At 41.7% G+C, this 16,570-nt stretch overlaps 1 protein-coding gene across 3 annotated transcripts in view; it reads left to right on the top strand.

Annotated features, from left to right (window-relative positions):
- Positions 1–16,570, top strand: part of SLC25A13 (solute carrier family 25 member 13) — a 133,091-nt gene that overhangs the window by 26,438 nt on the left and 90,083 nt on the right. For all 3 annotated transcript variants that reach the window (XM_039522376.1, XM_039522374.1, XM_039522373.1), the window contains one exon: positions 9,872–9,925. Coding sequence is in view for 2 of the 3 variants with exons in the window: in XM_039522374.1 (XP_039378308.1) it covers positions 9,872–9,925 (54 nt within the window). In the remaining variant the exon portion in view is untranslated. The remainder of the gene's footprint in view (positions 1–9,871; positions 9,926–16,570) is intronic.

Below are 16,570 nucleotides of genomic sequence, written 5' to 3'. Positions count from 1 at the left end.
CAGTTTTCAACAACTTCTTGTATGTATTCAGGCAGAATGGGGCACTTGTTTTCCTGTCCTCTCCATAGAAGAGGAATTAGCAGGCAACTGTTACACTGGGATCCTGCTTCCTCTTTGCTTCCTTGGGTAGCAAAACTGTAGCCCAGTTTCTCTGATAGGCACAAACGGTGCTTTGGCTGTAATTTCAGGAAGTCAGCTGGTGACATGAAGGTGTGCTTGTGGAAGACTGTGTGTTGTATGCTGTGCAGAACACGTAGCAAGCAAAAGGGAGTGAGTTACATAGTGGGCTGTGTAAGCCACCAAAATGCATTTCAGCACCTTTACATGGATGAGGTGAGGGTAAACCTCCATTTCTACAAGCCCTAGGAATGCCAGTGTAATCGATGTGGATGCCTGTGCCATTATTTTGCTCTTTTGTGATGAATATGAGGCAGAAACATTACTTTACTTTAAATACCTATGGATTGAAAGTTTTTCAGTTTTGACTGCCTTGGCTGGCAGCTCGCATTATATTTATTTGGACATTATTTAAATATAAATATTTTTATGGAGGATGTGATGATCATATGCTATCAAGTTATCCAATCTTTCCCAGTCTTGAATTGGTGAGCTCTGATTCACTCACTTTCATTGGGATATATCATCAGCAGGCATCTGGCTTCAGAAAACTAGTTATGGCGGAAAAATAGTGAATGTGCATGCTCAGAACAGAAAACTTCAGACCTGTGTACATTGGGGGATCTGAGACGTCAGGAGCATCAGGATAAAAATATGGTGCAGAGGCGCCAGTGCAGAGTAGGTATTGGGAAGTTGTTGTAGGAAAGGGATGGGAGAGTCACTGGATAGTGCTGGATGATGCATCAGAAGGAACAACGGCTAGAGAGGTGGAGCATTTCAGTACTGAAGTGATAGGAAAAAATGAATGCTCCCACTTCTCCAAAAAAAAACTAGACGTGGCTTTCCAGTTGAGTTTCTCATTGTAGTATTTAGTGAGCTTTAGTATGTTGTGCCCTTGTCCAGCAACTGCTGGCCCTGGTCTGGATTGCTGCTGCTTGTAACTATCAACACTTCCTTTGATTGTAGAGTGACATGGTGTTGGTCTCATTATAACTTTTTCCCCCTCCCAGCAGATGCAATGCTGCTGAGTGAAGATACATATTCAGACATCTTCCTTCCTTACCACATGGCTACAGCTCATCCCTTCTTTGTTTTCCAGGCTTCTGACTAAGGAAAATAATGGGAAAAAATGTTAGCATTTAGTAGCTGAGGGTTTTCTTTTTTAAACATGGTTGAATAAATATCTAGACCCATTGTTATGGAAGTTAACTTCTGTAGTTTTTTACTTAGGACAAATACACCATTCCTCCTTAACTACATATGTAATTCAGAACAGTGGACAAATAATATGTTAGTAAACATTCAGAATTACACAGTTTTTCCCAATTAAAGTGTATTTACATATATTTGGCTGGATAGCTACATGTGTGTTTACACATACTGCATTTGCTTACAAGCTAAACTATGGCCTGTCAGGCATTTCTTGTGAATATTGAACCTTTTGAGCAAGAACAGATCTTATGAACAAGCCTGCTCCATATACTTTGGGACATTGAAAATAGGTGTAGCCTTGCACGGATACAGAATTTTTATCCACATCCGATCTGTGATCCATAAACATGGTCTGCAGATATAAAATGGATATCCACAGATTTCAGGGCTCTAAAAATAGGATCAGAAGTAACATGTAAATGTCCATTCCTGTAGATCTATGAAGGACCTGGGAGAAGTGAAGACTTCCACTTACCTTGGTGCTTGATACCTGCAGTTTGGGAGATGCCTACTGATTTGTAGTTGTGACAACTTGATGATAGGAGAAAGTAGTTTACTTTAAATTTTATTGGTCCCCAATAGTCACCAAAGTTGGAGTGAGCTCAGTACACTTTCTAGTTTCATCACTGTCTGTGCTGTAACTCTGTATGCTTCCTCTGCCTTTTGGGGAGTATTAGTTGATAATCTTATTAACATTTCTTTTTTAAACTTGACAGAATTTTCTAGAGTCTGGTTTAGGTGCTTGCAACCTATAGGAATGCAAGAATTATTGCATAGATTGGTTGGTTTCCATCTTTTGCTGTAATAAAAGGTCCTTAACTTAGACTCTGACTGTGTAGAAAGACTACAAATGCTGTCTCAGATATGGCTACTTGCAATCATTTGCATTCTGAGGCTAAATTGGGGGAGGGATAGCTCAGTGATTTGAGCATTGGCCTGCCAAACCAGAGTTGTAAGTTCAATTTTTGAGGGGGCCACTTAGGGATCTGGGGCAAAAATCAGTACTTGGTCCTGCTAGTGAAGGCAGGGGGCTGGACTCAATGACCTTTCAGGGTCCCTTCCAGTTCTATGAGATAGTATATCTCCACATATTATTATTAACTGCAACTGACCTTGGAGGCAGAGTGCACTGAGAGAACCTTGATACAGAACTCATGATGCAATGCATAATGGAACTGGCTTTTTCAAGGAGAGCTGCTAGTAAGGAGGACAGTCTAATCTGGTTTAGCTAACATAGTTCCAGATACATAGGAAAAGTGAATTCTCATCTACATAAGCAAGTTGGTTGTACCACATCTGTTTTATATCCTTGATTCCAGTGCTGGTTAGGACATGGTTTTAGGATAATCTTTAATCAGTATAAAAGAATTGTGTGAATGCAAACTCTCTCTAAAACCACATTCTAAAATGGTTTCAAGCATTCCAGTCTCTAATCTCTGGGGTTTAGTTCAGCAGAAAGGATGTGTGTGTCTGTGTGTGTTTGTATTTATGTGTGTGTGTATATTTATAATTTATAAGATATTTTAATGTCTTTTTAAGGCCGATCTCCTTCATAACACAGGCCACAGACTTTCACCAAGTGATTCTTGCATCAGGAGCAATAATTTGTGGTGGAACTAGAGAATGTATTTTAGAAAGACCTGCAGTCTTGATTTAAAGCCTTTAAGTGATGGAGAGTTCACTACATCTCCTTGAAATCTGTTCTAATGATTAATTATTCTAAGTGTTAAAAATATGTATCTTATTTCCATTCTGGATGGTTCTAACTTCAAATTCCAGCCATTGGATCTTGTTATACTAGATCTTTGTGAGCTAGATTAAAGAGGCCTCTAGTATCGGAAATCTTCTCCCTTTGTAGGTACTTATAGATCATGATCAAACTGCCTCCTAACCTTCTCTTTGAGCTAAGTAGATGGAGCTCCTTAAGTCTCTCATTGTAAGGCAGGTTTTCTAGACCTCAGATCATTTCTGTAGCTTTTCTCTGATCGCTCTTCACTTTTTCCACTTTCCAAAAAAGTGTGAACACCAGAACTGGACTCTGGGAGGATAAAAAGAGCAAGTATAGAATGTGGGATGGAGGGATCATATTTGACCCCTCTCTTCACCTCCCCAAATCTTGCTGTTTCTCCTTCCACAGTCTATTGAAAGCTTATCCCATCCTGTTTGGGAGAGACTAAAACACTTGTTGATGCCCTGATCATCTCCTTTCTGGGTAATTACATCTCTTCCTACCTAAAACTCACGTTACCCCTCCAGCCCTTCCAAAATAGGCCCACTAAAAGTATCTTCTTCACCCATTACTGACCATATCACCATTACTCTGGAATCCCTTCAATGGCTCCACTTCCCCACCGCATCAAGTTCAAACTTCTTATATTTACCATCAAGGCTCTGTATGCTTGGACATTACTTCTTATCATGTTTCCTGCTGCAATCTGTCTCCCTCATTCATGTCTGTTCTTTTTCCATCCTGTCCTATTTGTGGGATTCACTCCCTATCCACCACTCTCTCCTCTTTCAAATACCTCCTAAAGACTTGCTCCTTGAATATTAAGTACAATAAATAAATTAGTAGTTAATTATTTTAAAACCCTCCAAAGTCCAATGCAGTCTCTCCTTTTTGATTTTTAATGCATCCTGTCTCTGTGTATCTCTTAAATCATAAGCTTCTCAAGGCAAGGACTGTCTTCATTTTGTGCGTTGGTCCAGGACTTGGCATATTGTTACTGCTGAAATGACGTATTAAAAGTATATGTTAAAATAAACTGGTGGGACACCTGAGCACCAGCAGAAGCAAATCGCAGCTACAAGGAGTTAGCAGAAGAGAATCTTCATAAATACAAACCAAGACAAGGGAACGTAAGCAAAATGAGTAACAAACACACCTTTTCCCAACCCAGGAATCTGCTCAGTCCTCTGAGCCCGATTGGGGAGAACCTCAGTTTCCCCACATATCCTGCTCCTGTTTCTCCAATAGTCCTTTCTGTAACCCTTATCCTGAACGCCTTTGCTAGTGGAGAGAAATAGGAATTTGGTGTTTAACCCCTGGTGTGCCAGGGGCCAGCTAGTGCTTCTATAATCTGTTGTACCGTTAACTAAAACAATTTAATATAATACACATATATAAAAAAAATTGGATAAATTTTTCAAAAACGCCTAAAGTACTTCGGAGACAGTGGCCCACTGGCGTAAAAATTTTTATCCATAGACTCTCATCTAGTATGTCACCCACTTTCATGAATAGTCTGTAACTTTGCTTGTTACTCAGAGCCTATGTTCAGTGTCTCCAAGTTTTTAAAAATAGATGTTGGAAAGCTTTATCCACTAAATGTGTCTTAAAAAAAGTGTCTGGCTTTTATAAAGCTACTCTGCGTATAGGGCAATAACAAACATTGTCCCACTGATAGGCCTTTTCAGATGTCTGTTCACGTGATGAGATGGACACTTTGCCTATCAATTTAGTGTTTGTTTTTTTTCCCCCACAGGAGAAAAGATAGATAGAATAGATACAATTTGTGAGTAACAAAAGATTTCTTATAAGGCAATTTCTGTGAGTGTCAGTCAATACGACATTGAATTGTACCAGAGTGGAAGCAGCACAAGTAGTGTTTGTGGTCAGTCTATGCTAGGCAAACTACCTGTTGACTGAGAGTGGTTTTAGGCTGCAGACTCCCCTAGTCTACCCTCATCTGGTTTAAAAAAAACTGTTTAACTACTACTGTAACCTACTGGTGAATGTGTGTTACAGGTCCCCCTCTGTGGTCATCAACAGAGGAAGAGAGTTGTTACAGCTGCCACGTTGGGAGTCTTGTCTCTTTAGTTCAGGCTATAGCAGCTCATGTTTTAGGTCTGGTGGTGTCTGGTTCAGTCTCCAGTGTCAGACAACATATTAGCTATCACACTGGCAAACCTGGAATGCAACAATTTTCAGCATGATCGCAGAAAGTTTGATCAAGACCCTTTTCACAAGGGACAACCGTGATTTGCAACAGGTCACTTTACTGGTGTGGGTGAGGCCTATGTGTATTGTCTCTTGAGCCTTGTCTGGATTAGGGAATAAATAACTGTAAATATTCCCAATGTTGCTAACATTGGTTCAGCTCCACTGGCATCAGCCCCATTGAACACTGTAGATGGCTCATGAACTCCAGCTGCCTCCTTCAGTATCAATACAAAACTGAAAATGGCTGCTGGAGTTGGAGAGCCGTTTGTACTAGGTTTCTCAAAGTTGTTAATGGCATTTGAATTGAACCTGTATGAACCACTGCTGTGTAGCTATCAAAACGGCCAGTTCTTATCTCCTCCCCCATTTTACCCAACAATTTCTACAGGTATATTTTTATCACAAATTGAAAATGTGAAGGCAGTGTAAAACTTAATGTAATGACAAAATTAATGATGAATGCAATGTTGTACTGATTATATTTATTTTATAGTCAGTAGGTTTTTTAATTTGCTTGTAGTGCTGCAGAATTCAACACAGGAGTGCTGCAAAAATCAAGGGACCTTTCTACAGAATTTATATTTAGCTTTCTGTCGAGCGGACAGGGCCTTGACCATAGGCTCTCAAGTAAATAACCATAAAAGATGACACTTGGATTATGCATGTTTTCAGACTCTCCACCCAACAATTTTGCACATAGCCCTGGTGACTTTTGGAAGAAGAGCTACCAAATGTTGTTAACTCCCCACAAAGCTAGTTTACAGTAAGTAAACTTACAGGGCTTGCTAATAGATCCAGTTGTGCAACTTTCAGTGTAATGGGAGACATCTGGTTAAAGCCTATTCTAACTAGGTCCTAGCACCCTTCAGATCTTATATATGTGCCCATGCCAGCTTCCTCATCATGACTTTTGCAGAAGTATCTACAGTTGTTTTACTTTTGAACGAGGGTCTGATCAAACCCCATTCTCTACGGCAAAACTCTCACTCTCACTATTGAGCTTTTGGGTTAGGCCCTAAGTGTTAAGCCTGTGAACTCTTCCTGATTCTACGCCTTGAAGTCAGGTCAGTTTTGTTTTCCTTCCCAGGGCTGACAGCATTTGCTGCACTAAGTCACTGAATCCAGTTCAGTTTGTCTTTAAATAAAAGCAAGTTTATTGGAGAAAATAGTGGGTCACAAAATATGACACACACAAGGCCATAGAAATTTTAATCAGAAAGGATATTTTAAGCAGGTTTTGGGGCACGGTGAGAGAGGGAGTCAAAATTGGGTTTACGAACACCAGTGTTACGGACTTACCAGTCTACCAGACACCTGTGAAACCAGAAGTCCTCAATCAGGCAGCAGCATAGACCAAAAAAAAAAAAGTGTGTGTGTGGTGGCAAATACTGTGCTGCATTGGGGCTTCAGCCACTGGCAGATTGGGGCTGCAGCTGCAGGGTGCATGTGTCTGGGCAGAGGTGGAGCTTGGGGTTTCTGACTTTCAGGAGCACTGGGGCTCAGAGCTTTAGGCTAGGGGGAGTGCTGGGGCTTGGGGCTTTAGCCCCACATCTCTGTTCCTGGCTTCAGCCCCACGGGTGATTTCGGGGCCAGGGCTTTGGTTCCACTCCTGATTTCAGTGGGGGGCGGGGGCAGTACCGGAGATTGGAGCATCAGCAGTGCAGCTCCGTTCCCGACCTCAGCGAGGGGCAGGGTCGCACGCCAGGGATCGGGGCTTTAGCTACGAGGGGTGTGCCAGTTTTAGTGTTGGTGCTTCCCCCACAGCTAAGCCCCGAGCTATGGCATCTCTTCCCCCTTGAAACCGGGAATGGAGCCATGGGGCTGAAGCCGCAAGCCCCAGCACTCCCCCCAGGTCTAAAGCCCTGAGCCCTAGTGCTCCGAAGGGGCAGACGCCCTGAGTCCCCCCAGCCGGGAGCCCTTGCAGCTCTTAGGGTCAGAAGCCCCGGCCACCCCCTGTCTTGAGCTCTGACCCCAGCTGCAGCTGCAGCCTCAACTCCTTCACTGAAGTCCCTAACGCCTTGTTCAGAGTTACGCACCATTTCAGAATTATGGATAGCCTCCATTCCCAAGGTGTCTGTAATTCTGAGGTTCTATTGTGTAATTAAATAGTTAAAATTGTAGGTATTGATTCTGCAAGGGCCTCCATGCGGGTAGATCTCTGTGCCAGTGTAAAGACAAATGCAGGCCCCAACTGTGGAGTCTTTGCTTAGGCTCCATAATAAAAATAGGGTCTGTGGTTAGAGTAGGTAGCACTTGTTTTTATCCTATGGGTTAATTTGCCAAAGGATGCAAAATAATCACTAGAGTTGCTCTACATCTTGAAAAAATACACACAGTTTTTACCAAAAAAATCAGTTTTTGATAAGTTTCCACTTTTTTCACCATCTAGCATCATGAAGAAATTTCTCTTTATACAGTTTCCCCACACAAGCTTCTAGCATAGGGTCCCCCCCAGCCCATTCCTCTTCAGTACACTAATAGAACCCCTGGGCAGGATCAAGATATCAGAGAAGCAGGAGATCTGGTCTGTTCAGTTAAACATTGCCTATATTTCTATTTAGGTTTATGCTGAAGAGCAATAACTTATGATGTAGTTTCCAAATAGATAACCAATTTTTAACTTGACAAGAGTTTGCTTGATATCCCCCACTTGCGTTTTCCTTTAATCCATAACGGATGGATCTATCCAAAATAGGGCTGTCAATTAATTGCAGTTAACACATGCAATTAACTCAAAATAAATTAACGTGCTATTTTTTTAACGAGTGATAATTGCATGCCAGGGTACCGTGCTCAAGTGGGCACTGTTGTGTGCCTCTGGGGCAGCGTGCCCCTCATCCTGCTGTCCTGCACCACTGCTGCTCCCGCCTCCTGAGCCCCGCCCCCATGCAGCCACCCCGGCCAAGCTGCTTCAGACTGCGGTGCGGAGTGGGGGCAGGTGTGTGTGTGGAGTTAATGTCAGGGTGTTGCCGTCCCCCGTCTGTGTACCCAGTTGCCACTGAGCTGGGGGTCAGGGAACAGGGGGAGCCTGTCTTCTGCTGGCTGAGGAGCAGGGCCGGCCTTAGGGGTGGGTGGGCTGGGCCATCGACCAGGGCGCTGTGCTTCGGGGGGGGGGGTGCCTCTGAGCAGGGGTGTCCCTCCTCCCCCTGCTGCTCTGCTGCCCTCTGTAGCCACCGCTGCTCCTATGTGCACCCTCCTTGCCTTCGAGCCGCCCCTGACCAAGTGGCTCAGGATTGGGAGCCTCCTGTCTGCTGTGCAGAGCAGGGGGAGGGAGGGTGATGGTGTGTCCCAATCCCTCTGCCTCTATATCTGGTCTCTGCTGAGCTGGTGTTGGGGACCGGGAGTCTGTCTGTGCTGCTGCCTCTGGGTCAGAGTGGGAGCTGCCCGCGGCTGCTGATGTCTCAGCAAGCGTTCAGGCTGGTGAGTGCTCTGCTTAAAGAGGTGGCGTGCTGAGACACTCCCTACAACTCACACTGTCTCTCACACATGCACTCTCCCCCAACATCCAAAAATATTTAAATAAACGGTATTCTATTATTGTTTAACAGTGCGATTAAAACTGTGATTAATCATGACTATTTTTTTATTCTCGTGGTTAATTATTTTTAATAGTTTGACAGCCCTAATCTGAAAACCCAAGTTAACTGAGTGCTTTGAGTAGCTTTTACAGGCTATAGATGAAGGTTATGTGCTGATTTGACCCACAGATTATGCTTATTATGATGGTACTTATTTTGGCTAAAAATTTGTGGAGGGGCAGGAAAAAATGTGGAATGCACACATTGAGGGGCTACATTCATTCACCTCCAAAGAAAGAGTGAGAGAGAGAGAGAAAGACAGCAGATGCCACCAGCTAGCTACAAAAGGAGAATGAGGATTGTCCCTTATTCCTATTTCCATACTGAGTGTTCATAAACTTTTAAAAAGCTTTGCTAGTAACTTATTTTGCTGCTACAGATGACAGTTCATGGGAATTCGAGCTTTCATTTTCGTAAGCTAGCTACCTTTTCTGCAGTGAAATCTTAAGCACAAAATGTGGTGTGGTGTCACAAAGTCTATGCTACAAAACCATATCTTTTCAAATAATGGGACTAGGAGGTAGAAATTCCAGCGAGATTATAGTAGAAGATTAGGACAGAAGATCTGAGTTCTAATCCTGAGTCTTCCATTAATTGCTGTGTTTCCTTGAGTCAGTCTTTTAATTCATCAGTGTAAAGTGGGGATAATATATGTCTTATAAAGCACTTTGGGATCCTGAGATGATAGGTGCGGTAAGCGCAAAGCTATGTAATGAGCATGGTATAAATGCTTAGGTACAGCAGATGAGCCCTTTGGAGGGAGTTGGTACTTTGGCAGATATGCAACCTGCAGGTTTAAGAGTTGAAGAATGCATAGAAGAAACATTTACAGCAAAAATGTTTAATAACTTAGTGTAAATGTTAAGTGAGTAAACATGACCAACTAAATCAGTCGCTGATTTACCTAAGACAAACATTTATTTTCATCATTAATTCTATTGTTTGTATTTTTCCTTTTAAATGACATTTTTACATCTTTTGTATAAAATATGCATATTAATATAAATGTATTTACTTGTAGGTGGCTCTAACCAAGAGAGCTGATCCAGCTGAGTTGAAAACAATATTTTTGAAGGTATGTATAGAGTAAATATTTTTACCCTTTCAGACTAAAATTTTCATATCTTTTGCTCCTTTATTGTAGCATTCAACTCTTGATAGCTTTTTCAACCATTAATCATTCACCGTATTATTACCATGTTAGACTTAAATACAACTATCAAAATTGAACAATGCTCACCAAGAAGTCAAATACATTCTTGAGTGATTATTGTATTGACTCAGGAAAATATTAGTAGTATCTTGGAAAGAGAGTGTTCAGAAAAAGGGAAGGGAGTTTCAGTACTGTTCCTACACGTGGTGGTAATGTTGAAGACGTGTAGCCGTTAGACCACTGGGTAACCTGTCTTCTACCCTCCATGCTTTTGCACTTGTGCATCCGCTTCCCTAGAGGTGCGGGCAGGATCAACATATGTAGTGATTGCAATACTTGTCAGTTTCATGTTATTTCTGCTTCCCCTGCTGGGCTGCCACGGAAATATTTGCAGGAGCAGTGGAGGCCATAAGGCATTATCTTCTCCCCACCCCCAAAATTTCAGAAAAGGCACTTGGAATCTTAGAAAAATCCCTTTTTTTCCCCACCCTTAAGCAGTGAGATTTAACTAAAAATGGACGTTTCCTGGTTTATAATCCCAAAATGAACAGCATATTAAGGATCAAATTTGCAAGGAGGCTTCATTGTGCGTCTGCTTTCACGTGCCTACGCTTCTGAAGCATCATCGCTTTAATGTATATAGGTGATAGTGCTTAAAAGTGTGCAAATGTAGTAGAACCTCAAAGATACGAACACCAGAGTTACAGACTGACCTGTCAACGGTACACCATGTGAAACTGGAAGTAACCATCAGGCAGCATCAGAGATGGGGGGGAAAAAAAGCAAATACTGTACTGTGCCTGTATTGCATCTTAAAGGTAGGTGCATGTGGGCTGCCTGTCCCCACCCCTACCCCCACACGCGGGGCACCCACTTACAACTAGGAAGTGAAGATGCTCAGACTCACAAGTAAAGCTGTGAGCCCCCTCTGGCTGGCGGAGCAGGAGCAGCACAGGGGTCTGTGCTGCTTTCCTGCAAGCCAACGGTGTTGTTTCCACCTTCTCCCCTTCCCCCGGCGGGGGTCTGCGGACACGGTTTTTACCCACCCACCCTGGCCCAGAGCAGGGGACAAGCTTCCCTGGGCCAATGAAAGAAGCTGCCTCTGGAACCTGACCCGGAGTTTGAACTGCTGGAGATAGAGGCCTCTCTTTTAAAATTTGGCTCTGTCTAAGCCTAATTTAAGGGTAGAGCGCAAAATAGTTCTGTTATGAGAAGTTCTAGCGGCTGATCCAAAGTGACTACTGGAACATAACAAAATTGTTGTAAAAGAAAAAATATATGCAAAGCTTGGAAAACTGATCACTAAATTGTGTTGCAACAGAATTTATGCAACACCTCTGATTGCTTCCTAGTAAAAAAGGGCTCTGAAAAAGGAGTTTGTGAAATACACTGCTACCTTTTTCCTTTAGTCCCTGATCCACGAAAGCACTTAAGCATGAACCTAGTCTCATTGATTTCACTCCGACTTCTCATATGCTTAAAGTTAAGTCTGTGCTGAAGTGTTTTGCTGGATTGTGGTCTTAGGCTGTGATCACCACAATAAGTTTTTTTTTTTTTTTTTTTTTTACAAAAAATGCCCTAAGGGCTTAATAGTACAGTGGATATAGCAGTATATAGATAGTGCTTCCCTATGGAGAAGAGTAGGACTGTGTAATGAGCAGGGAGGATATGGATGTGTAGGAAAGTTTCCCTTCTGATCAGTTAGATGGTCAGAATGGTGGAGATGGTATGGTGGGGTGATTTCTTGAATCTTACCTTCTTTTGCAAAGGTGTTGAAAGACAGAGATCTAATATCATACTAAATTCTACCCGACCCCATGACCTTCATGAGCTTGTTGTAGACTCTTGTGAATTATAATGGGGGAGGGGGGGAAATGGGGGAATATAGTTGCCCATCTGTGTACTTATGCACCTGAAGCTAGACATTCAGTTATGAAAATTGAGCCATAAAATACTGTCTCAGTACTGGTATCTGTCAGGACAACTGGCCTTATGGGAGGTGTTCTTGTGCTCCTTTGAGGAGCAAGAACAAATAGAGGAGCCAGGCCAGAAGGATTCCAATGACTTTTATTGCAAGAGTGACTCCTGCGGGCATTCTGTGCCAAAAAATTAAATATTCTGCGCACAATATTTTAAAATTCTGTAAATTTTATTCGTCAAAATAATAATACATAATCACACCAGTTTCAATTATTTTGGCAATTTATTTCAAAATACCTGTCAGCAAGTATGTCTGTAACAATACAGAGACACACAAACATTCCCCCAGAAGTAGAGAGTTAAAGAAACCTCTATGACAACCCAGTTCCTGTTTCTCTGCCCCTCCGCTCCCAGAGCCCAGCTAGGGGGCCAGACACCCACAATCTCCCGTCCCCCCCACCCCAGAGCCCAGCTTCACCCCCCCCCACCCAGATGCTTGCACTCCCTCCCTACCCCCCAGAGCCCAAAGATTCAGTGGGAGAAACCACCTGATGCTTGGTCCCAGGCTTGCATGGAGTTTCCTGTGCACCACTCTCTCCTTCCCTCAGGGCATGCTGAGAACTGCAGCTGCCAGGAACCCTCTAGCTCCCTCCCTCTCCCCTCAGTGGTGTCTTCTATGTGCAAGTTGAGCTCTGCCGAGTCCAATGGCCCCTAGTAGCAGCTAGCAGCACTGCAGCCCATTTCTGCGGGGGAAAGGAAATTCTGCACACAATGTTAATTTCTGAAAAATTCTGCATTGCGCAGTGGTGCAGAATTCCACCAGGAGTAAAGAGTGGAGAGAAGAAACGTGGTCCTCGGAGAGAAGACTCTCCCTTCCGGAAAATATTAGGCTCTGGTTTTCTCAGAACAACGTGAAATTCTTCTATTGCATGTTCACAAGCATTATTCCTAACTCTGCCTCTGAAGATTAACTTCATCATGTTGGTTGCCTTCAGCTGTTCGACGCCAAGAATCTGAGAAGCCACAGAGAAGCATGCTAAGCACAATAGCAAACTATCTCACCTCCTCCCACGTTTCTACTCCTCACCTGCACCTTCCTCCATTAGGCTGGAAAGTAAATTAGATAGTTCAGTGGTCTCATGAGTGAAAAATGATCTGAATATTTTGCTCACAATAATGCAGAAAGTGCTACACCAGTCACTGAGATGGGAGAGAATGGGTGCATCACACTGTTGCACTGTATTAAGGACAAGTTATGGCCACAAATGTTAATTAAGGTACCTCATGTGAATGTAATTTGTGGGACCAATCCAGTTCTCTCAAGATTGATGGATCTGTATTTATGAATATAATTTAACAGCAATTTTCCCATATTACACTTTAAAAAAACTTTGCCAAAATAACACTATAATATTACATACAATGTAGAAATAAATATGGCTATCAGATTAAATGCTTCACATAACCCACCCTAAATCCTTAGTTGCTTATAATCCATTTTGCCATTTTTAATTTAAAAAAAAAGAAGGCTCCAGTAAAATGTTTGTAAATCTTTCCTAAAAATGTGGCTGAACTGGTTAATACTTTACAAGCTGAAATGTATGGAAGTAACCGAAAAGCTATTAAGTACTATTGTATTAGATCAAATTCTCTGTGGGTATAATTGCCAAAGTGGAGAAAAGAAATGATTGTGAAGGACCATATTTTTTTCGTGCCTCTGTTCCAAAACCAATAGAATTGATGTTTTTTCTTTTGTTATGATAATTTCCAAGAGTAACTCTACTTTTTGTAGCTGTTCTACCATAACCCCTAAGAGATTAGACTTTAGTCAAAATGAGCAAGTTGACATTTTTCAAGGTCATTTTCTATATGTAGTGCAGAATACGTGATAGGATTTCAAATACGCGAGTAAATCACAGTGACAAGAAACGGGGGGACACTGAAACCCTGTACTGTTTTCTGTTATTGAGTGTCCTAGCAGGGGGTCAGCCTGGAAGAAAAAATGAAATATAGAAGCATAGACTGGCTGATTTATTTGATTTGTTTCTCAATAACAGTTGTGTTAAAAGTTTTTGAGTCTGGGATTCTTAAAGATTGTTTTCTCGCAAGTGATTACATTGAAATCAATGGATCTGCTAGTTCTTATACAATTGGAAATTCCTTCCAGCATCTCAGCTAGTGAGCTTGCTTTAAAAATAAGTATCTATTGAAATATAAATCCCACAATGCTAACCAGCATGTGTGTGCCGATGTAAGTAAATTAGTGTGTTTTTCATATGATTTTTGCCAATGCAAAACACTTACCTTGAGGACATTACTGTACTTGGAAAAAAATCTACGTACTGCTACCTCTCAGAAGGATGCCAAAGTGGAGGTAGCTAGAGTAGGCCTAACAGTATTCAGCAGGCACCAGCGTAGCTCTGTGAACTAAGAACTGATGGTTTCCTTCCCCTGTAAGAGGCACAGCAATGTAAAACAAAATGCATGTCTTTGAAGTATACCACAAAATAGCAATAGACACCTAATTTATTTTATTACTGCAGTGTGGGGAATGCGCTATGGGGAGTTGTAGCAATGTTTTATCATTCCATGTTTAAAAAAAAAAAAGCAATTAACAAGTGTCTTTCCTGTTCAGCACGTTTGTTGTCCTGATATAGATCTGTTTTCCTTGAAGCAAACATATGGTGTCGCAAATACTGCCTAGATTTTTCTTTTACCATTGTGTTAAACTTATTTTCCCCCTAAAACTTTTTATAGCTGATTTGAGGAATAAGGCCATATTTACCTTTTTATACATGTTTCATATTGACACAAAATTACCTAGATTGGGTGCATTAACATATTTGGGAAAGGGTAGGGCTACAGTTGTGAAAAAGAGAGGAAATTTTGTAGCTGAAATATTATTTTTAATGTCAAAGTATTTGGACCCCATTGCCTGGGATCTCCGAGGCTCATTTGTTTGGCAATAACTAGTGCTGTTGCACGTGTGGTATGCCACATATTAACAGAAACATAAAGAAGGGGATAAAGTTCTTGGTGTGTCTTCCTCTGCTTCTGGGTCTCCTGTCTTTAAATGCATGAGGTCTCTCCTTTTGTGTTCTTGATTTCTTTTTATATATTTTTTCTTTTGGAGACTGTCTGGGCTTAGTTCAGCATTGCACAAGGAAAGGAAGTATACTGTTGTCAAACTTACCCAGGAAGATGATAAATACAGTAATGCCAGGTGACTTTTTTGTGGAGGGGTGGGATGAGGTAGGCCAGTACAATTAGGGCATGTTTATTATTGCTTTTCTTGTTCTTTTCCTTTCATCACAGGCATTATGGGGTTTTTTGTGTGTGTGGAGAGGAGTGGCAGCTGTTCGTTATTCTGGAACAAAATAATTTATTCCAGAATAGTGTCCTTACAGGGGTGTTATACTGGAATAGCTCAGGCTTTGGCTACACTTGCACTTTGAAGAGCTAAGTGTAGTCAAAGCGCCAGCGCTGGGAGAGAGCTCTCCCAGCGCTGTCCGTACTCCACCTCCCTGTGGGGAATAACGTACAGCGCTGGGAGCTGCGCTCCCAGCGCTGGGGCTTTGACCACACTGGCGCTTTGCAGCGCCGCAATTTGCAGCGCTGGAGAGGGTGTGTTTTCACACCCTGCTGCAGTGCTGCAAATTTGCAAGTGTAGCCAAGGCCTAAATTATACTGGAATAGCTATGCTGGTCAATTTTTCTCTGTAGGCAAAGCCTAAGATATAACGCCACATAAATAACTGTGGAAAAATCAGGCCCTTACTGATTTCTATCCTCTTATTTATATTTCCAATCTTTCTGCATAAATCCTATTTAAGTATTCCTGCTGTTGATTCAGTTTTCTCCAGAACAGTCATTATTTCATTAAGACTTACAACTTTTACATGAATAAACCATGAATGAAATTTTAAAAACAAAAGGCAAAATCTTAAATAAGAGAATAAACACTGTTCATTATGCTAGTAAAATGGCTCACTGAAAAAGGAAGAATATTCACAGTACAGTATCTGACTTTTTGAGTTTGTTTCCTGATAAACTCAAACTACTTATGGATATGCTTTTATGACAAGGATCAGGCTAAAGGCTTCTTGTCATGTTCTGTTACACACAGGGTAGGATTTATCTGTGGAAGATGGCTGCAAGGAAGCACCATAGGGTGCAGGCTTTGCCTAAGTATGACTGATTTTACTGCCTTTCTTTCCATTTGTCTGCAAATGCTCATTGGGGACAGAATTGTTTTAGTACACTCAGTAGTCCAAAGTTGATATGCCAAAATGGTGAGATATTAGTAACATGCATATTTCTGTGCCTGGGAAGGTGGAAATGAAATAATCTAAGATTTATGCATACCCTTGGAGACTGTACAAGGTCACTTTGTTGTTTTTTGTTCTCGTACATACTGATCATTTGCATCTTTTTAAACCTTGTTTTGTACCTATAGTACACTCTTAATGTACTTTGTAGCTTTTGCAAATTAAGGAATAAAATAAAAAATAAACAAGATCCATTTGCATCTCCTTGGGCCTAGAATACCATATACTATCTCCCTGTTAGGCAAAACACTTAAGCCTTGGTTCAGGATATCATCCTTATTTAGGAAGATCATTAAAGCACATACTTAAGTCCAATGGAA

This window comes from Mauremys reevesii, linkage group 2 (assembly GCF_016161935.1).
Source record: "Mauremys reevesii isolate NIE-2019 linkage group 2, ASM1616193v1, whole genome shotgun sequence".
NCBI lineage: Eukaryota > Metazoa > Chordata > Testudines > Geoemydidae > Mauremys > Mauremys reevesii.
The sequence above is the reverse complement of the archived record's forward strand: the minus strand, read 5'-3'. Positions and strand labels throughout refer to the sequence as shown.